The sequence below is a fragment of the Protopterus annectens genome, chromosome 14.part0 (genome assembly GCF_019279795.1).
Source record: "Protopterus annectens isolate FY-2018-M chromosome 14.part0, PAN1.0, whole genome shotgun sequence".
NCBI classification, from domain to species: Eukaryota; Metazoa; Chordata; order Ceratodontiformes; family Protopteridae; genus Protopterus; species Protopterus annectens.
Genome location: NC_056748.1, coordinates 1,108,572,085 through 1,108,597,566, shown reverse-complemented (window position 1 = coordinate 1,108,597,566; position 25,482 = coordinate 1,108,572,085). Strand labels below are relative to the sequence as shown.

Below are 25,482 nucleotides of genomic sequence, written 5' to 3'. Positions count from 1 at the left end.
TTGTAGCTCTATTTTCAATTGTAGGGAAAAATCCCAGAGATTCATTGCCAGTCTGCAAAGAGGGTAGGAATGGGTACCTCTTTGCTTGTTTATGTACCACATAACTGTGATATTGTCTGTCTTTATTAGTAGATGGCCCTGATTCATGAACTTTTCGAAGGCCTTGATTGCATGTATCACTGCCAGCATTTCTTTTTGGTTGATATGCAGGTGCTTTTCTTTTTGTGTCCATTGTCCTTGAATGCATCTGCCCTCCATGTGCGCCCCCCATCCATGGTCTGAGGCGTCTGTTGTTATGGTTTGACTTGTATGAGGCTTGCTGAACGGCAGACCTTTGTTTATCTGGCTTGCTTGAGCCCACCACAGAAATTCCTTTTGAAGGCATGGAATGAGTGGGATCAATGTTTCCAGGCTGTGGCTGTGCTGAGACCATAGACTTTTTAGATACCATTGTAGTTTCCTCATGTGCAGCCTTGCATGTGGAATCAGAAGAATGCAAGATGCCATGAAACCCAGGGCCTGCAGGATTTTCCTTGCAGTCATCTGGGTGTGTGTTGCCAATCTTCTGAAGTATTCTGGTAATTGTTTTTGTTTTTCTTTTGTCAGAAACGCCATCTGGGTGTTTGTGTCCAGTGTGGCACCCAGGAAAGGTATTTGTTGGGATGGTATGAGATTTGATTTCTGAATATTGACTGTGTATCCCAAGGCCTGCAGTAGGTGAATGACATAGTCCAAGTTTTTTAACAAGGCTTGTTGGCTGTCCGCTTGTATAAGGCAGTCATCCAGGTAAGGGTATATTTGTATCCCCTGAAGTCTGCAATGTGCAGTTACTGATGCCAGGCATTTCGTCAACACTCTGGGTGCAGTAGATAAGCCAAAGGGCAATGCTGAGAATTGATAATGCTCTGAGCCTGCAAAAAATCTGAGGTATCTTCTGCAACTTTGTCTGATTGGGACATGCAGGTATGCCTCCTTGAGGTCCAGAGTTACCAGCCAAGACCCCTTGCCCAGCATGGGAAGGAGTTGCTGTAAAGTCAGCATTTTGAATTTTGGCACAATAAGGTAAGTATTCAGTGCGGACAAATCCAGAATGGGTCTCCATTGGTTTTCTTTTCTTGGAACAAGGAACAGTCTTGAATAAAATCCTTGTCCTTGTTCTGCAGAAGGAACCTTTTCTATTGCTCTTATTTGAAGTAGGTTTGTTATTTGTTTGAGTGCCTCTGCCCTTTGATTTGGTGGCAGGTTTGGCCTGCCATGTCTTGTTGGCAGTGTATGAAAATGGAATCTGTATCCTTTGTCTATTATCTCCAGTATCCATTTGTCCTTTGTAATATTGTGCCAGTTTTGTGAGAATAAAGATAATTTTCCGCCCAAAGGTGCTTCTAATTGAGCCCTGGATGGCGGAGTCAAAGTCAAGTCATTGAGATTGTCCTGGCAGAGCAGTGGAAGGTCCTGCCCCAGCTCTCTGGTTCGGAGGCTGCCACTGACGTCCTCTGTAGGAGCCTTAAGTTTGCCCTCTACCTCTGCCACGTCTGTTTTTGCCTCTTTGAAATTTGTCTGTGTCAGGAAAGGACCAATGCTTAGAAGGCCAATTCCTGCTGAATCTTGGAGGCTGTACCTGGAGGAAATCTTTGACTGTTTGCACTGATTTTGCCTTTTCCTCTATTTTCTTTAAAACCTCTTGTGCAGTAGCACCAAATAGCTTATGTTTCTCTAGTGGTGCGTCCAAAAGCTTATTTTTCACATGGTCTGGCAATGTTTGTTCCTTTAACCAAGCATGTCTGCGTATGACCGCATCTGTCATTGCTGCTCTACATGAAGCTTCCAATGCATCATATCCACACTGAAGGAAATGGTTGCTAACCTGCTGAGTATTATGAACCAATTCCTGTAACCCCTTTCTATCTAATGGTTCAGGGGAAGCCAGTTTCTTTTGCAAGTCATCCAACATGTATTCCTGATACTGAATCATATGAAATTGACAATTTAATGCTCGCATAGAAAGGGTGGAAGATGTATATACTTTCTTGCCCCACCTTTCTAAAGCCCTAGAATCTCTTTCCGAAGGGAGTGGGTTCTTAGCAGTAGTAGAGGAAACCCATTTAGGCCCCTGAGAAATAGTTTCAGGGTCAGCAGTAGGGCCCTTGTACAGAAATTGATGTGTGTCTGGGACCCTGTAGTACCTGTCTGGCTTGACAGGAGCAGGGGGGAGGGAGTCAGGGGAAACACTAGATTCTAAGTACACATCATCTAAAACATTTAAAACTGGAGGAATAGCTAAGGGTTTATGCTGAGGTAGCTTTAAAAATTCCCTTAACCTTTTCCTACAATCTGAGTATTCTTGGCCTTGCCATTTGAAGTGTTCCCTCATGGAATGAAGCATTTCCCCAAAGGAAAACTCCTCAGGAGGAGAAGCAGAGGGAATAGATTCCTCCGCATCAGAATCCTCATAGGCCAGGAAGGCCTCCTCCTGGTAGTCTGAATGTGCAGAATCACCTGAGGCCTCATCGGAGGACTGGGAGTCTACCTGCTCAACCCTAGGCCTCTTGTCAGAAGGCGGCTGAGAGCCTCTATCTGGATGAGGCTGTGAACCCCTAATTAAAGAAATAAGGTCCTCAGCTAAACTTAAAATTTGAGAACCAGAAGTGGATCCCAGAGAAACAGATCTTGGAGGAAGAGACTTAGCCTGTTTGGCAGCCTTAGCACGTGTGTAGGCCTTAATGGACATAGACACTGGAGGCCTGGCAGCCCCACGTGCTGGAGTAGTCTTATCCACTGAAATGGTGTCAGAAATATCCTGAGCTACGGTCTCAGAGGGGAGAACAGGAACCGGCACAGAGCTGGCCTCCGGTACCGAAGTAACCGGTGGAGCGGTGTCGTTGGTCTGTAGCGGTTGCGAAACCGGCTCAGAAGAGACCGAGACACTCGCGGTAGGCCTAAGCGTGGTGTCGGCCGAGACCGCGGACCACGAGAGTCGGTCCTTATCCTTCCGTTTTTTAGGTAAATGTGCTGTCAGAAGCTCCGACGGCATGATATAACGGAAATCTTCCCCAAAATAATCCTGTGCAAACTCTGACCGACGCCTAAGAGTGCGTTTATTGAAAGAGGCACAAGCTGCACAGGCCGAGACGTTGTGTTGTGGGCCTAGGCAGGGTAAGCAGTAAGAGTGGAAATCCTTATGAGGTATTTGTTTCCCACAAGTTAAACAATTATTAACTTTTTCACTTTTATCTGACATCGGCTGAGGCAAGAAAAGGTCCCCAACGGGGTACTTAGCTTTCTTGAAGACTTCAGTAGCTGAAAACACAGGAGCTGGTCGACCGGCACTTGCGAACTGCTTCTGTTTCGGGTGCCACGCGGCAAGAAAGACTGAAGAAGATGGCGTCAGCTGACGTTTTTATAACCCAGGGGCTCTGATGTCGGGGAAAGGGCAACATCAGCCGACGCCGGACCCAGACTTTGGAATCCGGCCGACCGAAGGGCTGCTTGAGGCAGGACAACCCATGTGTCAGGACTGCAGTTGCATCCTTGAAGGACATCTAGATTCTCTTTCAGAAGGTAGTGGATTCTTGGCTGTAGAGGCCTTCATTCCCTTGGGTCCTTGAGAAATGGTTTCAGGGTCAGCATTATGGCTTTTGAAAAGAAATTGGTGAGAGTTGGGAACTCTGTAGTACCTATCAGGTTTGACTGGGGCAGGAGGCAGGGAGTCCGGATTGAGACAAGCCTCTGAGTAAACATCATCAAGTATGTCCAAGACAGGAGGTATAGCCAGAGGTCTGTGTTGAGGTAACAAAAAAAATTCCCTAAGCCTTTTCTTGGAATCAGAAAAGTCTTGGCCTTCCCAATGGAAGTGTTCCCTCAAGGTGTGCAAGGTTTCCCCAAAAGAAAAATCCTCTGGGGGAGATACAGAAGGAATGGACTGCTCTGCATCAGAATCTTCAAAAGGGGAGTACGAGTGTTCCTCTTCATCAGAATGTTCTGAGAAAATGGAGCCCTGTTCAGAAGAGGGAGAATCTTCCTCCACTCTGGGTCTCTTGTCTGGAGGGGGCCCCTGATGAGAGTAATTAAATTCTCAGCCATTTTAAGCATCTGCTTTTTAGGCATGGGGCCTGGGGATGGGCCCTGAACAACAGGCCTCTTGGGATGCATGGCTGATTTGGACTTAGTAAAGGCCTTAACAGAAAAGGAAGATGAGGGCCTAAAGACACCCTGGGTGGAAGTGGACCTGTCCACATTAGGAGGCTCAACACTCACAGTGGCTTCGGTGTTTGTAGTCTGAGTAAGGGCCGAGGTACCTGCGGTCTCAGTTACAAAAGACACCGCCAAGGAAGTGTCGTCGGTAGTCAGGGACTGCATAGGCGTCTCACTGAGAACCGGACCACGTGCAGCCGGTTTTGGCGTGGTGTCGGTGGAGACCGCGGGCCTCACGTGTCGGTCCTTGTCCTTGCGTTTTTTGGACAAAACGGTAGTCGGAGTCTCCGACGACATTTTATAATCAAAGGCTTTACCAAAATAATGTTGGGCGAACTCCGCCCGACGCTTAATAGTGCGTTTATTGAAAGTCGCACAAAAGCGACAGCCCGAGACGTCGTGGTCTGGGCCTAAACAAGGTATGCAGAGGAAATGGAAATCCTTATGCGGTATTTGCTTCCCACAAGAAATACAATCGTTAACTTTGTCTGACATCGGTCTGAGGCAAGAAAAGTTTCCCCAACGGGGTACTTAGCTTTAAAGAAGACTTTGGTTTCCAATTTTTTCGTAAATTCAGGAGCTGGCCGACTGGCACTTGCGAACTGCTTCTGCTTCGGGCACCGCGCGGCAAAAAAGGCTGAAGAATATGGCGTCGGCCGTGTCTTATATACCCCTGTCGCACTGACGTCAGGAAAGAAGGGACAACAACCAACGCCAGACCTAGACTTTGGAATTCGGCCGACCGAGGGACCGCCTGACGGCAGAGAATCCATATGTGATTACTGCAGCTGTATGCACGATGAACATCCACATTCTTCTCAGACAACAACGGATGCTGAAAATAGGTTTGTCTCTCTTATCTGAGTGTTGCAGGGAAGCATGGAATTAGTGGGAATGGGTTGCAGAAGGACAGACACGGACAGCGATGTCACATGTCACTTTCCACTATGCTTCAATTCTAGAATAATTTCACTAGGCATGAGCTATGAATCCAAAACTCCAGCAGAGGACTGGAGATGTAGCTCTTAGTATCAACCAGCTGATTTACCTTTGAGGAGATGGGAGTCAGTGAGAATGATTCCCTTGTCTGCAAGTCCACTGTCAGATGAGCAGCACCTCCACGCACAAGATGGCATAATATTGGCCTTTTTCTTGCTTAGGTACTGCATAATGGAAACATTGTATCGACTGAATGAAAACAGGCCATACAAGCAACTATTTTTCTAAGACTTAACAGGCAGGAGCACTGCCCAGAGCTTTAAATGGATGCAGTGGAATCATTTTGCAAGAGGATGATAATCCTTGTACAGTGTGAGAGTCTAGATGGACACTGAAACCTACAAGTTAAGTGTCAGTTATCAAACTTTGCAATGAGTTTAGCTGTTAGAAAATGATGAGGACTGTCCGCAACCCCAGGGATCAGTGACAGGCATCCAATACCAAAGACAAGTGACTGAGAGCTTGCAGACTATCCTCCACTGCACTGTCTACATCCCCACATGTGTGAAGAGCACCATGAATATCACGACCACCACCAAACTCAGACGGTACTTACACTGCACTGTCCATTCCCCCACATGTAAAGAGCACCACGAAGATCACGACCATTATCAAACTCAGAACGTACTTACAGTCTAAGCAAGAACACCAAGTGGTGCCCTTATTCAAAATAAAAAGACCATGAACTCCTGGGTCCTATTTTAAGGGCAGGCATAACCAATACCGAAAAGACATTGGCTGTGTCCATATAAAGGGTTTTGTATCAGCACGGAATGGAGAAGGCTTTTTCTAGTCTAATTAGGAACTGCATCCAAAAAAGCAGCAACAAGGCTGTCTTACAAGGGTATCCTTGGAAGGGGACAGTAGGAGCAGCTTCTCCTACAAGACTTTGGACACAATGGATAACACCTTAGTAGAGACTTTGGGTACGGAGGAAAATGAAAATGACAACACTTTGTACACGAAATGATGCCCAATCCACAGCAAAGCAAGTCCCAAGCGCTTATGTACCAGGAGGCATTATCAAGTCAAAGGGCACCATTAAGGTGCCTGTGGGAGAATACCCATGATCCTCTGCTCACTATACAGCTGTATCCAACTACATCAGATATGTTGGTTGAAGTCATTAAAGGTCAGGAATGAGGCAGAAGTCATCTGTCCTCTGGGACCAAAAAGAAGTGGTAGATTAAAACTAACCCCCCCCCCCCCCATTGACACTAGGATGTCTTCTGTGGCCTCTATGAATAGCTATTCTGGGGCAGTCCCAGGAGTTCTATTAAAACAAGGCGATCTGCTAGCAGAAGTCTTTGAGGAATAATCAATAAACTTTAAAAATAGCCTACAAGGACATCTGGAACTCAATCATTAGTGATGGTTCTCTAAGCTGAGCAGCCTAACATGGTCAGTCCAAGACTAGAGTTATCATTTTGGTAGTGAGTCTGGCAGAATTATTTTCCTGAACAACTTCAATGGCACTATAGGAGGCAAATGAAGACTCTCAAGAGCCTTTCATGTTTATTGATGAGGCGGTTTCTGACAGACTCAGTACCAAAATGCTGACTCCAGTCTGGTTGCTTCCAGACTCTTATGACAGCATCCCAGATGACTGTCTTCAAGGGTGGGATTACTCAGAGCTTTTCAGCTTTCTTCCTCCATAACTCAATGGGTCATTTCAGAGAGAGAGGCTAGAGGCTTGTTGCCAGTCTACGCCATGTGAGAAGCCTGACGGTACCTCTAAAAAGAGATATCATCAGGAGGAGATGGTAAATGGGGGGTACACTTGCTGTTTTCATCCATCTCAGAGACAGTGACCTCAGATCCTCTAAACCATCATAGGACCTAGATTTCAAAGGAGTTCCACACCTCTTGATACTCACTGGCATAAGCTCATGCACGGATTTGTGAGTGACAGACCAGCACTGGGCATGGAGATATAATGAACTATCTTTCGACTGCACGCTAAACAGAGGCAACACACCCACGGAAGGAGGCTATGATCAGCCTTGATGCGGACAGACTAAACTCCCTTATAGTGTGGTCATGCATCTGTAGTAGTTCATTCTATCCCATATAATCATGTGTTTAAGGTGGCCTACAGAAACCTCTTGACAGTAATTTGCTCAGGTGACACGAGTCCCAGTTACCTCTGATCTCTGACTGGTTGACCCAAGAAATAAGCCTCTAGAGTCAGGTTGGTCTGCTACAGTCTTCAGCTGATTATCCTGTAGCAGGGAAGTATAAGAATCTTAACATACTCCCTCCAGGATGTAAGCCAAGGAAATGATTTCCCTAATAACTTGTTCTCAACTAGTCAAGGGAGGAAATGATCATCTTGCAGGGTTTAGGAGTTTAACACCAGACTTAATCAGAGGTTCAGGCCTAGATTTGGTCAGAGTGTTTTTTCTGGTGCTGAGTTACTATCATGTTGGTCAATGAATGAAAATCTACCTCCTGCTACCATTTCTAGATCACAAAATAAGCCAATGACGTTTCCTTGTTTTGTCTTGTCGGTGTGTCTGACTTGATCCCTTGATACATGTAGTAATGGTCAACATGCTCTTCCCTGAGACAGAAGAGGCAATTCAAGTGAGAGTCTTCGTAGGTAACCTGACCTCCACTGGGACACTTACTGTATTAAATATGTTACCTCAAATCTCTAATAATGACTCCAAAGAGTGAGATCTGAGCCATGTAAATGGATAAAAAAAATGGAAGGCTTTAGGGATGTGCAAGCTTACAGAGCATTCAAGCTGTATTATGGCATGAATTGGCACAGGTATCATACATCCCTGAATGATGGCTTTCATAGAAGAAAATGCCCAAACTCTGAATCATAGGTAAGATATGCTTCAACCAAGGACCGTCAAGAAGGGCTGTTAGGGTTAGATTACAATACTCCCCTAATCACTACTCAGAGCATAACATTTTATTTTGATGCAACAAAAACAAATCATACTATATTTTTAATTAATGCAACTTGTTGAATGGCATGGAATAAAGTCACACAGAATTAAAATAAAGTTTGCAGCAGTTCAGTAAAGAGTGCAGGAGATAAAACCGATCACTACTAATATCCATTATAGTAGCACAAAGGAAGTTCAAGAATTTTTATTTAGATCCCATCATGTTAATCTTTTGTTAACTTTAGCAAGTAATACATAGACATTATTTATACAAGAAATGGTAACTTCAGTCATCTGCCCCTTTAGGCCCCTCCTCAAAATGCTGGCAAAAGAAGGTGAGGTCGGTATGAAACTGTGTGATGTCATTTCAAGTAGTACCGGAATATTCCAGTGCTAAAACAAGATGGGAAGAAGGCAGGCAGCTGCTTAAAATCGGATGCAGCATTTCAGTAGAGCCTTACATGTATGGCATGTAATACTCCAGTGAGGTTAAAGACCTGAGACAGGGTAAAGAAAAAAGTACCACAGTAGGAGGTAGACAGCAAGCTTGGAGTGATGCACTGGTCAGCTTTGCTTCACTGATTAACGAAGGGGGGAAGGATGAGGGGAAAGAGAAGTCCATTTAAAGCAGACACTTGTGCATAAAGTATGATGGCAAAAGTGATTTCCTAGGAACCTAAGGAAATGCAGAAGAAAGGAGTGAACCTTATAATAACTTTATAAACTGCATTTGTGTGAACACAAAAATGTGTAAAGCAGTACATAGGGAAAATATTTCAGTGACCTCTATGGTTCTAAATGAGGGTCAGAGGGACAGGAGATCTTTTTACAATATAATGGAATATTTTATTTCAGAAATACCATAGCTAATGGAGGCCTGCAAGAAGCCCCAGGTCTGATGTATGCAGCCATCAAATACAAGTAACAGGAATAAAATGAATAAAATAAGGTCATTCCCATATTATTCAGTGACCATACAGAAAAACTTTCTAGAACAACTCCAGTTCATGAACACTTGTGGGTAGCAAAACAAGTGGGCAGCAGAAATGATGCAAAACTATAGAAGCTAGTTAAAGGCTAAAAGCCTTTTGCCTTAATGGGAAGCAGTACAGTTAGGAACCAAGAGGTAATGACGCGAACTAAAAAAGCAAAAAACAAGCAGCTGAAATAGATACAGAGAGACATAAGTTAATAAAGGGAATGATGACAAAGTCTTGGTTGAAGCCGAACTTAAAGTACATGCCCACTGGTCTACATTTTAAACAAATCTAAGATCTTTCCATGAATCAGAAGAATTCATTAAAAACAGCAGACATAACACTTTTGGTGGATATCCATATTTTAAAAAAAACACAATGAAATAATTCCAAGACTTCACACTACACTTTCTTTGTACAGCAAGCCATTATGCAGAATTTGCTTGAATAATCAGAACTTTAGCTATCTCAGCACCAATATATTCATAAATGAAATGTACTGCAGCCACCCCATCAACTTCAGTTTTGCAGCCTGTTTATTCTCTCAGCTGTACACGCACAGTGCTGTCAGTAACCCGAGTCCTATCAAATCCAACCACAAACAGATCCTTTGTTCTGTGCTCAAAATGAATGTAACGAACACCAGGTCCATACTTCTGAAAAATATGTGAAACCTAAAAATAATCAAAACAGTAACAGGGTTACAACTATGCTAGAAAATGTACAGCACAGCTTTTCAAAATTGAACACTTGTTATTAAGCAATACTTGAGGGTCTGAAAATACCTGAGAACATACACAAACTTTCTCAACATGAAGAGTGTTAGAAATTACTGTTGTGTGAGCATACTTACCAAAACAGTACATACCTGAATACAAGACTCACTTTTACAGTTTAAGTCATAAATTAGCAGCAGACAAACATTTACTAACCTGACCTAACTTCCAGAACTTAAAACATCTCAGCTTGGCTGCTTTCCTCCCCATATCAGGGAACTGCTAAGTTAAAAAGTCAGGGAGAGAGACAGAGAAGCCTACACCATTTTCATCTCATTTCTGTGTGAGAAAGAAAAAAAAAGTCTGCCTGTGCAGCCTGGCAAGGGGATTGACCTAGCAAGGTTAAAGTGGGTGCTTCTTCGTTTGAGTGAGACACCCAGAAATGAGAAAAGTAGAGTACCACCAGTAAGACCCAGAGTAACAGGAAAGGAATGAGCCTTGAGGTTGATGGGCGAAGCCTACAGAGCAGCACTAATCCCTGTATTCCAACAGACACATGATCACGTAACTCTAATATGTTATAGGATCACAGCTGTAGTGTCATTCAGTGCTTGGCAAGGGTAGCAAAGAGGTACCCAAGAGATACTCTGACTTCAGACCTAGAAAGAAGGAACAAACATGCCCTGCCAAACAGCAGTGGCCTGTAATGCCTGGAAAAGGTAATGATGAACTTGCCATTTAGCTGCTGAGCAGTTCTTGTGCTAAGACATTCTCAAAAACGACAATTACAGTAGCTTTTGCCCTAATTAATTGCACTTTAACCTGCCCTTGTGATGTCTTGAATGGCGGTCTTAACAAAAGGCAAAGCAGCTTCGCAAGACATTTGGAGTATCTGCTCTGGCCTTGCATTCCTAAAATAAAGGAAACAAAAAGAAAATGGTCTGCTTGCTTGAAACTTTTAGTCGGCTGCATGTTTTATACCCCTGACGGCTGAATACCTCTACTCTCTGTGCTTGACTATTAAATGTAACGGTCCTCCTTGCTTTCACGTCTTCGGTCAGAATGTTAACTTTGGTGTGGCTCAGTTCCACTTCTGATGCCACCTTGGCTGCCCTAAATGTCACCCTTATCTATGCAGAAGATGGTATAAGTATCTAATGTTATCTTTTCCGTTAATCTCAACATGAGTACATCAGATCAGACCATAACCTGAGGCTGGCAAACTCGCACTTCAGTCACAAGGCTCAAGCTCTACCCCTCTCACATAATGCACTGCCAATCCCTACTGCCCCCAGATTTTGTCTCCCATGCTAAATGACAAACATGTTCTCTGGGATTCTGTGGCTAGCTTTGTACGTTTTTTTTTTGGTTTTTGCTTCTCTTCTGCTACCCCTTCAGGTAATCTCTCTCCAGTGCTTAAAAAATGTTTGTCTAGTAGTTGGTTGTCACGCTTTGGGTTTTTCTTTGTGTGAGTACTACCTTGTGTGCAATGGGCATTGGTCCTCTGAGGCCCTTCTACTTTTCTGAACGGTGTTACACCGGATGGGTTTCTTATTGTGAAAAGCCTTCCCTTTTTCTTGTGTGTGCATCAAGTCAGATAAGGCTTCAGAATTTAAAATGTGCATTGCTGCAGCCATAAAATTCCACCACAGGATCAACAACACAACAGTGTCTACTGCTTAGGTTCTCCCCACTTAGAGGAAGTCTGTGAACTCTGCTCTATTGGTCAGAGAGCTTTATTGGGTAGTTGCAAGCTAGTTCTGAAGGGTGCAAGTAGGAGATTTGGTACCTTATGCTTCTAGGTCCCCATTTTTCAAGAAGGTTTACGATGAGAACACGACCAGAGAGGTTCAGCCCTCTAAGTCATCACTTTCCCATTGGCTCTGGGCTCAGATCATGTCCAGATCCAATCTGTGGCTGCAGCAATCTGCTGTTTTCGGTATTTTAACAAGAACAGTTTCCACAACGATTCTACCACTAACCTGCCCTTCAGACAGACCAATGTATTGGTACTCCAGTCTACCTCCAGCATTTTCCTCCTTTAGGTCAGTGCAATCTTCTTGGGAGTTTGTTTGATGCATATTTGGAGAAGGCAATGAGGTCCTTTTTTAAGGCCCAGTTCCAGTTGTGGTTTCTTCCTTCTCTTGTCTATGTCAGTGTCCTTGATTCCAGGAACTGCCTGCATGGTACCCTTTTCTGTGCAGAAACTTTAGAGATGGATGGGGCCCAAAGCAGAGGGGTCAGTGCTGAGGTCAATTCTGATGTATTTGGAGATTTCTCTACCTCTTGGAGTCTTGGCTCTTGACAGTTTGGCACTGGCTTCCATCTTGGATCCTACTGGGGCAATGTCCCAGGAGGACTTCTTTTGGGGTCTTCAGATAGTACAGTTGTGTACACGTACCATAAATGTAGATGTTAGAGTGTATTCACTGTTGCAGTCATTACATTTGGGTAATCTGCTGGCAGGTTGCCCTCAGTCGGCATGAATTCCAAAGTCTTGGGTCCTGCGTTGGTTGCTGTCTTCTCTTCCATGACGTCAGGTCGTCAGGGGTATAAAACATGCAGCCGACTCCATTTTTAGTTTTTCTTGTCCCTGATGTCGGGTGCCCCCAAAAAGGTAGCAAAATTATATATATATATATATATATATATATATATATATATATATACATATACATGCATCAATATAAACTTTACCTTCATCTACAAGCAAATACACCACATAGGTTGTAGAAGACGGAGAAGGAAAGATAAACTTCAGAATGACAGGGGGATGGCGGGAGAGTAATCTGGACTGCAACAGTGAATACACTCGAACATCTACATTTATGGTAAGTGTACACAACTGTACTATGTTCTTCATGTTTCACTGTTGCAGTCATTACATTTGGGTAGAATTCCAAAGCTATGGTTGGGAGGCTGGAGCTAAACAGCTTTAGGTGCGGCTATAAGGCCCTGCAGCACTGCAGTGGCAAAGTCTGCCCTGGACTTAGAGTAGAGAAGCAAATGGTAATGCTTTGTAAAGGTATGAACAGAACTCCAAGTAGCAGCCTCTAGAATGTCTTTGGTTGGTACTCCTCTGAGAAAGGCTGCTGAAGTAGCTTCAGCTCTAGTGGAATGAGACCTAATGCCCTTGTGCACAGGTTTACCATGGTGTAAGTAGCAGAAATGGATGCAGTGGCTTATCCACTTTGAAATTGTCTGCTTTGAAGTTGCCTTTCCTTCTGACCCTGCAGCATATGACACTAGTAATTGCTCAGTTTTTCTTAGAGCTTTAGCCCTGCTCAAGTAGAATCTTAGCTATCTGTGTATGTCCGAGGAATGCAGAATTCTCTCCCCCTTGTTCTGCAGATTTGGATAGAAAGTTGGCAGATGAATTGTTAGGTTAAGAGCCACACTGGAGACCATCTTAGGCATAAAAGTAGGATTTGTGGGTAAAATATGATAAAAGGCTCTACAGCCATGAGGGCCTGTAGCTCAAACTCTTCTTGCTGAAGTAATTGCTAGTAGCAGGCTGATTTCCATGATAAGAACTTGATATCAGTGGTAGTAGCTGGTTCAAATGAAGGCAAGGTGAGCTTTTCTAACACATAATTGAGATCCCATGCAGGTAATGGTGATCTTCCAGGAGGCCTTAAATTTTTGGCTCCTCTAAGATACTGCTTTAGTAAAGGATGAGAAAAGATTGGTGGCTCTGAATCGGAATGAACCAAAATGGCAGAGGCATGGATTTTGATTGATGAGAAAGATAGGCCTTTGTCAAGAAACTCAGTTAAGTATTGTAATATCGGAGGAATATTTGGTTCTGCTGTATCAGTTTCTTGTGCTTGATTCCAAGCACAGAATCTCTTCCATTTGTCAGCATAAGATTTTCTAGTACTAAGCCTTCTGGCTTTCAAAATGACATCCATCACAGCTTTAGAGAGGTGTTGTTTGTATGACTACATGATTAGCCATGCTGCCAGGTTCAGAGTCTGTAGTTGATTGTGCAAGATCTGATTGTTTTGCTGGGACAGTAGTTGTGGTCTTTGAGGCAAGGTCCAAGCTGGGTATTGAGACAAGTTCCTTAGGATTGGGTACCAGTATTGGTGGGGCCAGTCTGGGGCAATTAATACCTTTGGCTTCTCTTGACTGGCTTTTAGGAGGACCTTGGGTAGAAGGGACAGAGGAGGAAAGGCGTAAACTGATAGATTTTTCCAACTGAAGGATAGGGTGTCCACTTTCCATGCTTGTCTGTGATAAGTCCTTGTGCAGAATCTTTTCAATTGATAATTTTGAGGAGAGGCAAATAGATCTATGTCTGGGCTCCCCCATTATCTGTTATCATGCTGAAGACTTGTGGATTTAGTTTCCACTCGTGAGGATCTATAAGGTTTCTGCTTAAATAGCCTGCCAGAGTGTTTTGTTTTCCTGGCAGGAATTGAGCTTGAAGATGTATTTGGTAGGTCAAAGCCATGTCTCACAGTGCCATGGCTAATCTGCAAAGGGGTATGAGTGAGTGTCCCCTTGCTTGTTTATATACCACATGACTGTGGTGCTGTCCATCTTTATCAGTAGTTGTCCTGGATGAAGTAAGTCCTTGAAGGCTGTTAGGGCATTTTAAACAGCTAGCATCTCTTTCCAGTTGATATGTAGATGCATTTGTTTTGGTGTCCATATACCCTGAATGCATCTTCCTGCCATGTGGGCCCCTGTTGTTAAGGTTTGGCTGGCAGGGGGTACAGTGAAGGACCATCCCATGTTTTGGTGACATGCCTTTGTCCACCATAGAAACTCCTGTTGCAGGCAGGGAATGAGAGGAATCATTGTTTCCAGACTGTGTGCATGTTGACTCCATAAACTTTTTAGGTACCATTGAAGTTTCCTCATATGCAGTCTTGCATATGGAATCAGTAAGATGCAGGATGCCATGAAGCCCACAGCCTGCAGAATTTGTCTTGCAGAAGACTGGGTTTTTGTTGCCATCAGTTTGAAGTAAGTAGTCAGTTGCCTTTGCTCATCTGCCATGAGGTAAGCCATCTGGACAGTTGTATTCAAGCTTGCACCCAGGAATGTTATCTTTTGAGAGGGTACCAGTTGTGATTTCTTTTCGTTTATTGTGTACCCTAGGCATATTAGAAGCCTTTTCACAAATGTCAGGTGTCGAAGAAGCGTGCCCTTGTTCTCTCTGCTTGAATGAGACAGTCATCCAAGTAAGGATATATTTGCATACTTCTTTGTCGGCAAAATGCAATTACTGGTGCCAGGCACTTTGTAAAGACCCTGAGCACAATAGATAAGCCAAAGGGCAGTGCAAGAATTGGTAATTCCTTAAGCCAGTCTTGAATCTGAGGTAGCTTCTGCATGACTGTCTTATTGGGACATGCAGGTATGCCTCTTTTAGGTCTAAAGTCACCAACCAAGCATTCTTGCCCAGCAATGGCAGAAGCTGCTGCAAAGTCAGCATTTTGAATTTTGGAATGTCCAGGTATGTGTTCAAAATCGATAAATCCAGTACTGGCTGCCAGGCTTTGTCCTTTCTGGGTACCAAGAACAGTCTTGAGTAAAAACCTTGTCCTTTTTCCTGTTCTGGTACTGTCTGAATGGCCCCCATATCCATGAGGGACGTAACCTGTTTCTGTGCCTCTGCCCACTGATTTTGTGGCAGATCTGGCCAACCATTTGTCATTGGCAGAGTGTGGAAATGGAATCTATTTCCCTGTGATACGATGTTTAGTACCCACTTGTCCTGGGTTATTAACTGCCAATTTTGAGCAAAACGTTCTAATTTTCCCCCTATGGGTGTTGCCAAAAGATAAGTGCTTGGTGTAGGCAGACGGAAGTCATTGGGATTGCTTTCTGTAGGTTTGCACTTTATCTCCTCCAGATGTGGAGGTGGAAGCGCCCCATTGCTTTGACCTGTATGAATCTTGCACCTTATATCTGGAACCCTTAGGGTGTCTGGATTTTATCCTTTGAGCTCTGTCTGACACAGGAAAGGACCAATTTTTTTGTAGGCCAGTGTCTGCTGAGTCTTGGTGGCTGCACTTGTAAGAAGTCTTTAACAGTTTGCATAGACTTAGCTTTGTCTTCCACTTTCTTTAAAACCTCTTCTGCCTTAATACCAAACAGATAATCATGCTGTAAAGGTGCATCTAGCAATTTAGCTTTAACATGATCAGGCAAATTTTGTTCCTTTAACCAGGCATGCCTCCTAATCACAGATCCAGTAACTGCAGCCCTGCAGGAGGCCTCTAAGGAATCAAAACCACATTGCAAAGTATGCTTTCCAACTTGTTCAGCTGCATGCAATAATTCCTGCAATTCTTTATTTTCGGCACATTCTGAAATCAACATCATTTTCTGTTTCAGCAATCCCATAACATGTTGTTAGTACTTAAGCATATGAAATTGACAGTTTAAGGCCCTGATTGCCAAGGTTGCAGATGTATAAACCTTTTTTCCCCATCTGTCCAGTGCCCTTGAATCTCTGTCAGAGGGGGTAGGATTTTTTGCTGTTGAGGCCTTAACTCCCTTTGGATCCTGTGAAATAGTTTCAGGATCAGCAGCAGGGTTTCTAAATAAAAATTGATGCGAGTCAGGGACCCTGTAATATCTGTCAGGCTTACTGGGAGCCGGAGGTAAGGAGTCAGGGGTCAATGTTGACTCCAAAAACACATCATCCACAATGTCTAAAACAGGGGGAATGGCTAAAGGCCTGTGCTGAGGGAGAAGAAGGAAATCCCTGAGCCTCTTTTTTGATTCTGAGAAGTCTTGACTCTCCCATTGAAAATGCTCCCTCAAAGTATGCAAGATTTCTCCAAATGAATAATCCTCAGGAGGAGATGCAGATGGAATAGATTCCTCAGCATCAGAATCCTCATAGGGAGGTATAGATAATTCCCGATCAGAAGAGGAATCAGAAGAAAGAGAAACCTGATCTGAAGATTCATAATCAGTGTCTTGCCTAGGCCTCTTATCTGGAGGGGGATGGGTACCCCTGATCAAGGTAATAAGGTCTTCAGCCATTTTGATCATCTGTTTTTTAGGCATAGAGGTCTGTGCACTTGGCTCATCGTCATTTTTAGTTTTAGAAGTTGCTTTTGTCTTTGGTTTTGCAGCTGTCATGGGTTTGATGTACATATGTTGAGGCCTGAATACACCCTCAGAAGCCGGTGCCTGCTCAGCGGCTCCAGACTATCCGAGGGAGATAAATCTGTCGGTCCAATACCTTGAGTATCTTGTGGCATGCGGACTCCACATGGGTGTAGGGGAGGCCTGCGACATGAAGGTAGCAGGTATCTGACCCGACACTTGCAGCAGCTGGAGAGGCCACAAAAGTTCCTCACCAAAAGGATAAAGGGTCTCAAAATCTGTCCCATGCTGCCCGACTGAAAGAACTCCAGCTCTACTCAGTCGCCATCGCTTGCTCAGAGGTGACCTTTGCCTAACATACAAGGCCATGTCAAACCCAGATTTGATGAATATGCTTCACCTCAAAAATCCAGATCCATCAGAGCCACAAGGGCGGAGACTTAAACCTTGACACGACTATTAATAGGACGTGCTGGAGGGATAGATTCATCACCCAAAGACTCCCTATGCTGTGGAACAAAATCCCGGTACATGTGAGGCAGAGCACCTCGCTGGCCTTGTTCAAAAGAAATCTTGACCAATGGATGGGAGATCGCAGATATACCCCAGGTATTACCTCAGTGTCACTGCTCGACAGAGGCACAGCAAAATAATGGGTTTAGTTCCCCATACTAAAGGGCGTAGTTACAAACGATGGGCTAGGCTTGTAAATGCCCTCGGGCAGATAGCCTAGTATGAACCTATGAACCTATGAATCATGCTAAAGACTTGTGGATTTAGTTTCCACTCGTGAGGATCTATAAGGTTTCTGCTTAAATAGCCTGCCAGAGTGTTTTGTTTTCCTGGCAGGAATTGAGCTTGAAGATGTATTTGGTAGGTCAAAGCTGTGTCTCACAGTGCCATGGCTAATCTGCAAAGGGGGTATGAGTGCGTGTCCCCTTGCTTGTTTATATACCACATCACTGTGGTGTTGTCTGTCTTTATCAGTAGTTGTCCTGGATGAAGTAAGTCCTTGAAGGCTGTTAGGGCATTTTAAACAGCTAGCATCTCTTTCCGGTTGATATGTAGATGCATTTGTTTTGGTGTCCATATGCCCTGAATGCATCTTCCTGCCATGTGGGCCCCTGTTGTTAAGGTTTGGCTGGCAGGGGGTAGAGTGAAGGACCATCCCATGTTTTGTTGACATGCCTTTGCCCACCATAGAAACTCCTGTTGCAGGCAGGGAATGAGAGGAATCATTGTTTCCAGACTGTGTGCATGTTGACTCCATAAACTTTTTAGGTACCATTGAAGTTTCCTCATATGCAGTCTTGCATATGGAATCAGTAAGATGCAGGATGCCATGAAGCCCACAGCCTACAGAATTTGTCTTGCAGAAGACTGGGTTTTTGTTGCCATCAGTTTGAAGTAAGTAGTCAGTTGCCTTTGCTCGTCTGGCATGAGGTAAGCCATCTGGACAGTTGTATTCAAGCTTGCACCCAGGAATGTTATCTTTTTAGAGGGTACCAGTTGTGATTTCTTTTCGTTTATTGTGTACCCTAGGCATGTTAGAAGCCTTTTCACAAATGCCAGGTGTCGAAAAAGCGTGCCCTTGTTCTCTCTGCTTCAATGAGACAGTCATCCAAGTAAGGATATATTTGCATACTTCTCTGTCGGCAAAATGCAATTACTGGTGCCAGGCACTTTGTAAAGACCCTGGGCACAATAGATAAACCAAAGGGCAGTGCAAGAATTGGTAATGCCTTAAGCCAGCCTTGAATCTGAGGTATCTTCTGCATGACTGTCTTATTGGGACATGCAGGTATGCCTCTTTTAGGTCTAAAGTCACCAACCAAGCATTCTTGCCCAGCAATGGCAGAAGCTGCTGCAAAGTCAGCATTTTGAATTTTGGAATGTCCAGGTATGTGTTCAAAATCGATAAATCCAGTACTGGCTGCCAGGCTTTGTCCTTTCTGGGTACCAAGAACAGTCTTGAGTAAAAACCTTGTCCTTTTTCCTGTTCTGGTACTGTCTGAATGGCCCCCATATCCATGAGGGACGTAACCTGTTTCTGTGCCTCTGCCCACTGATTTTGTGGCAGATCTGTCCAACCATTTGTCACTGGCAGAGTGTGGAAATGGAATCTATTTCCCTGTGATACAATGTTTAGTACCCACTTGTCCTGGGTTATTAACTGCCAATTTTGAGCAAAACGTTCTAATTTTCCCCCTATGGGTGTTGCCAAAAGATAAGTGCTTGGTGTAGGCAGACGGAAGTCATTGGGATTGCTTTCTGTAGGTTTGCACTTTATCTCCTCCAGATTTGGAGGTGGAAGCGCCCCATTGCTTTGACATGTATGAATCTTGCACCTTATATCTGGAACCCTTAGGGCATCTGGATTTTACCCTTTGAGCTCTGTCTGACACAGGAAAGGACCAATTTTTTTTGTAGGCCAGTGTCTGCTGAGTCTTGGTGGCTGCACTTGTAAGAAGTCTTTAACAGTTTGCATAGACTTAGCTTTGTCTTCCACTTTCTTTAAAACCTCTTCTGCCTTAATACCAAACAGATAATCATGCTGTAAAGGTGCATCTAGCAATTTAGCTTTAACATGATCAGGCAAATTTTGTTCCTTTAACCAGGCATGCCTCCTAATCACAGATCCAGTAACTGCAGCCCTGCAGGAGGCCTCTAAGGAATCAAAACCACATTGCAAAGTATGCTTTCCAACTTGTTCAGCTGCATGCAATAATTCCTGCAATTCTTTATTTTCGGCACATTCTGAAATCAACATCATTTTCTGTTTCAGCAATCCCATAACATGTTGTTGGTACTTAAGCATATGAAATTGACAGTTTAAGACCCTGATTGCCAAGGTTGCGGATGTATAAACCTTTTATCCCCATCTGTCCAGTGCCCTTGAATCTCTGTCAGAGGGGGTAGGATTTTTTGCTGTTGAGGCCTTAACTCCCTTTGGATCCTGTGAAATAGTTTCAGGATCAGCAGCAGGGTTTCTAAATAAAAATTGATGTGAGTCAGGGACCCTGTAATATCTGTCAGGCTTACTGGGAGCCGGAGGTAAGGAGTCAGGGGTCAAGGTTGACTCCAAAAACACATCATCCACAATGTCTAAAACAGGGGGAATGGCTAAAGGCCTGTGCTGAGGGAGAAGAAGGAAATCCCTGAGCCTCTTTTTTGATTCTGAGAAGTCTTGACTCTCCCATTGAAAATGCTCCCTCAAAGTATGCAAGGTTTCTCCAAATGAATAATCCTCAGGAGGAGATGCAGATGGAATAGATTCCTCAGCATCAGAATCCTCATAGGGAGGTATAGATAATTCCCGATCAGAAGAGGAATCAGAAGAAAGAGAAACCTGATCTGAAGATTCATAATCAGTGTCTTGCCTAGGCCTCTTATCTGGAGGGGGATGGGTACCCCTGATCAAGGTAATAAGGTCTTCAACCATTTTGATCATCTGTTTTTTAGGCATAGAGGTCTGTGCACTTGGCTCATGCGTCATTTTTTTAGTTTTAGAAGTTGCTTTTGTCTTTGGTTTTGCAGCTGTCATCGGTTTGATGTACATATGTTGAGGTCTGAATACACCCTCAGAAGCCGGTGCCTGCTCAGCGGCTCCAGACCCATCCGAGGGAGATAAATCTGTCGGTCCAATACCTTGAGTATCTTGTGGCATGCCGGACTCCACATGGGTGTCGGGAGAGGCCTGCGACATGAAGGTAGCAGGTATCAGGGGCTGCGAAAGCACCTCACTGAGTACCGGCGAACCGGCGACTGGCTTAGGAGAAGCTTCATCGTAGGTTTTGGATCTAGACTGGCTTTCTCTGTCCTTTTCTTTGCGTTTTTTTATGTACTCGGTTGTCGGATTGCTATCCGACGACATTTCTGGGTAGTTAGATCTGTTTCCAAAACACTTTGATGCAAAAATATACTGATGCTTAATAGTGCGTTGGTTAAATCTAGCACAAAACCGACAGCCAGGCACGTTGTGATCAGGGCCTAGGCAAGGAATACAGTATAAATGGAAATCCTTATGAGGTATTTGCTTCCCACAAGTAATACAATTATTAACTTTTTCTGACATCAGTAAAAAGCAAGAAAAAAGTTTCCCCAATGGGGTACTTAGCTTTAGTGAAGACTTCGGTTCTGAAACTCAAACTCGAATATTTCAGTAGTCGGCCGACGGGCACTTGCAAAATGCTTCTGCTTCAGGCACCGCACGGCAAGAAAGACTAAAGAAAATGGAGTAGGCTGCAGGTTTTATACCCCTGATGACCTGACATCATGGAAGAGAAGACAGCAACTGATACAGGACCGAAGACTTTGGAATTCAGGCCGACTGAGGGCAACCTGCCAGCAGATTACCCAAATGTAATGACTGCAACAGTGAAACACGAAGAACATCAGCAGTCTTCTTCACATCCAACCTCATTAACAACATTTGAAGTGTATGAGAAATTCCCCTCCCTCTCGATTGGGGGAGAGACCCGTGTTACTTCTGGATCTTCAGTACAACATCATCACATTTTGGGACAGCCTGCATCAAGTGGCCCTAAGACAACCCAAGTCGCAGTTTCTACACTGCTTCTGATTCATCCCCCAGTATCCCCCCCATATGAAGGAACACAGGAAGCACAAATTCAAAAGAGGTATTTTGACTCTCCTCAGCAGTTCTTAATGGAAGACACCAATCTCGATGAAGGGGATGAGTTGCCCAGCTCTCCCAGGAAGATGTCTCATTTGGCAAGCTGCTAGAATTATTCAAAGTAGAGGCTGATCCAAAGAAACCCTTAACCAGGAGGGGTCAGTGTTTCTCAAGGCTTTTTGTGCAGGACCATCTACAAGCTGGGATGGTCCCCATAAAATGCTTTACTGGCCCTGCAGTCCCAGCAGGCATGGAAGGAACTAGACATGGTAGAACCAAGCCCATGGAAACCAAAAAAGAATTTAGTGTCCCCGAAGGAGATGTCACATTGGCGTAAGAGACCCACAGTGAATGCCATTTTGGTGGTTGCAGCAACTAAGAAGAAACAACTCTTTGGGCGTGGACAGTAAAGCTCTCCTCTAACAGAGAGACCAGGGTGCCAGACAGGTTTGGGAAGCAGGTCTGCTTCAGTGGCATTTGCCTTATAAGTGCTGAGCTACATGGCCTACTTGACCACATTGCAGAAGGATTCGAGAAGGACCTATAAAGATCTGTGATGTTTCCCATGACAATGGAGGTAGAGTCCCGTAAGGCTTTGGAAACCCAGCTGGTGACTGTGCTGACTGCACTGTGCACCACCAATGTATCCATCTTCTGTACTCTAAGTAAGCAATAATACCAGACAAGGGTGTGTGTGTGTTAATGGATGTTAGGAGACCTGACACCGTAGGTGGAGGGCCTCTGCACACCTGGAAGGCTGTTAACTGCACATTAAACACACACGCTGGAGGGCATTACTGCACTTGGAGAATGGGCTCTTTGTAAAATTGTTGTGTTTTACTTACTTATATATATATATAAAAAATACAGTACTTAAAAAATATTATTGATGTAAAATAGCTCCTCTTCCTAATGTTTCAAAGTTTCTTTAGTATACGTTAATGGTGCTGGAGGAAGCATTTTACATCAAAAATATATAAAAAATATAGTACTTACAAAAATAAATAAGTAAACAATTCTGCAAGAGCCTATTCTCTCTCTCTCTCTCTGATACACAGTCTCTTCTGCTTTCACACACATACATATACACACACACATACGCACACAGTCTCCTCTCATTCTATACTACATTCACTCACACAAGTACAACTCTCAAGCTCTTAGCACAAAAAATCAGGACAAAGCCAAAAATAATGGGGGGACAAAGCCCCAAAAATGACAAATTTTAAATATTGCTTTTATAAACTTAGAATGTTGCTAGAATAAAAGGTCATGTATTACAATGCATTTTCTGAAGGATATTTGCCAGAAATGCAAAAGCCTGTCATTATTTAGTGAATTCACTCCTCACTGATTTACCAGAAAACTTCAGAAAACCACAAATATTATGAGGAACAGACAAAAATTATGTGGCAAAAATCTAAACATTTTGTGAAAATCTGGACAGTTGAGAGCTATGCACAGAAGACTGCTCACCATTTCTCTCTATCTCTCTCAGTCTCCTCTGCTTTCATACATACATTCACTCACACGATTGCTCAAACTCTGTCTCGATCTCTCTCACACGCACACACACACACACACACACACACACACACACACACACGTGCACACACACGTGCATACAGTCGTCTCTGCTTTCATACAATTCACTCACACAAGATTGTGATCTCTCACACACAGACGCACACAAAATCTCCTCTGCTTTCATACACACAGCTCCTCCTGGTTAGATCTGACCACAAACTAATCACCTTGGAAATCCAAATCCCCTCCCACAAAGGTAACCACCATGAAAAACTTCTCCAAAGCTAACTTTGGGCTCCTAAAAACAGAGGTGGCAAACTTCACGGCACCCATGCAAATGGAGAATAGTTGCATGACCACAGAATCATACACCAATGCACTGTACGAACACGTACACAAATGCAAGGATCTCACCATACCCAATAGAACCAAGACACTCTCCTCCAAAAAAAGGAAGCCAATCTGGTGGTCCTCTGCCATAAACAAACTCTACAACAGGAGGAGGAAACTGATGTGGAATAAGATGAAGTCCCAAGACTGGAAAAACTCCCTTATCAACCTCAACAAAAAGTTGAGATCCCTCATCAAATCCTCTAAAACTAGCTATGAAAACAAAATTGCAGCAATTAGTAAAGAGAACCACAAGGCTTTTTATAGTTATGTAAAGAATCTCCATGGCAATACCCAGATTTGCTCTGAGCTACTGCACAATGGTACCTCCTATACAGAGCCAACAGATAAAGCCAGTATACTGGCCGACAGATTCACTGCCAACTTTACCCCTCTCACCCCCCCCCCCCCAAAGGACCAATCACAATACCAGTAGATTGCCAGGCACCCATTATTACTGCTGCACAGGTTAAAACATCAATGTCCAATACCAAGAATACAGCTTCTATGGGACCTGACAATATCCCTGATTGTGTTCTACATGAACTACAGAGTGAACTGGCACCTCACCTGCATGCCCTGTTCAATCACAGCCTCACCTCAGGCTTTGTCCCTACCGAATTGTGCACTGCTACAGATATCCCTCTCCACAAAAGAGGTGCGACTACAGACCCTGGGAACTATCACCCCATTAGCCTGACGAGTCCAATATGCAAAGCTATGGAATGCATCATCATGGACCTAATAAAGAAGGATATAGGGAATCTCCAAACTCTGGATCCCACACAGTTTGGTTTTGTGAAGGGTAGATCATGCTTGCTCAACTTGGACAACTTCTTTGAGTCAGTCACCAGAGCTGTGGATGAAGGCAGGTTGGTTCATACAGCCTACCTTGATTTGGCTAAGACTTTTGATACCATTCCCCACTCAGAAAATCAAAGAAAAACTTACTAGGCATGGCATCAAACCCTGTATCACTAGGTGGGTTGCAAACTGGCTCACAAATAGAACCCACAGTGTGAAAGTAGTGGACTCCAAGTCAGACTGCCGACAAGTCACAAGTGGAGTCCCACAGGGATCTGCCCTGGGTCCTCACCTGTTTGGTATCCACTTCTCTGAAGTCCAGGCCCACACAAAGGGACACTGGCTGACAAAGTTCGCAGACGATTGCAAGTTAGGAGCTATTATTAACTCCCCAAGTGATGCTGACATCCTACAGAATGGCCCCACTGAGACCAGCAACTGGTGCCAGAACCATGGCCTTAAGCTCAATGCCAAAAAATGTGTCATCATCCTCTTTGGGAAAAACCTGGTTCCCATGAATTACCACATTGATGGTAGTCCATTGAACACAGAAGGCATTAGAAGACATCTGGGAACACAGGTCGACAGCAACCTCGCTTTTGATCACTACATTGCCACTGTGGTCAGAAAGTCCTTCTATGTGGTACATCTCATTACTAAGGGTTTTGCATCCAGGCAGAAAAAGGTCGTTGTCTCCCTCTACTCTTCCCTCATTAGGCCAATCATGGAGTACAATGCCCCATTTGGCATGTACCTCACTAGACACCTGCAACAACTAGAAAGGCCGTAACATTACCTCACAAAGAGGATCCTAGGCCTTAAACACTTGTCCTCGATGGACAGACTCAAAAAGATCCTACTATTCTCTGTCTCATATCGCCTATTTAGAGGCGATCTCTGCTTGACTTACAAAGCCATGTCTGACCCAGCTCAGTTAGAAATGCTACATCTGCAAAAATCCCAATCCCTCTGCACCACACGCTCCAGAGACCTCAACCTCATTACCACAATTAACAGAACATGCTGGAGTGACAGGTTCATAACTTAGAGACTGCCCATGCTGTGGAACAGACTTCACATGCATGTCAAGCACAGCACCTCGCTGATCCTCTTCAAGAGAAATCTTGATGAGTGGATGGGAAACAGAAAATTCATCCCCGGGGGTAACACTCTGTCGCATATTGCCTACTCAGAGGTGATCTCTGCCTAACATACAAAGCTATGTCAAACCCAGAGCTGTTGGACATGCTGTACTTAAAAAAGTC

General features: G+C 44.0%; 1 protein-coding gene across 1 annotated transcript in view; it reads right to left on the bottom strand.

Moving 5' to 3' along the window:
* Nucleotides 1-8,283: 8,283 nt before the first annotated feature.
* NCCRP1 (NCCRP1, F-box associated domain containing) overlaps nucleotides 8,284-25,482 on the bottom strand; it is a 427,848-nt gene continuing 410,649 nt past the window's right edge. The window contains exon 6 of the mRNA XM_044056895.1: nucleotides 8,284-9,744. Coding sequence (XP_043912830.1) covers nucleotides 9,607-9,744 — 138 coding nt within the window. The 3' untranslated portion in view covers nucleotides 8,284-9,606. The remainder of the gene's footprint in view (nucleotides 9,745-25,482) is intronic.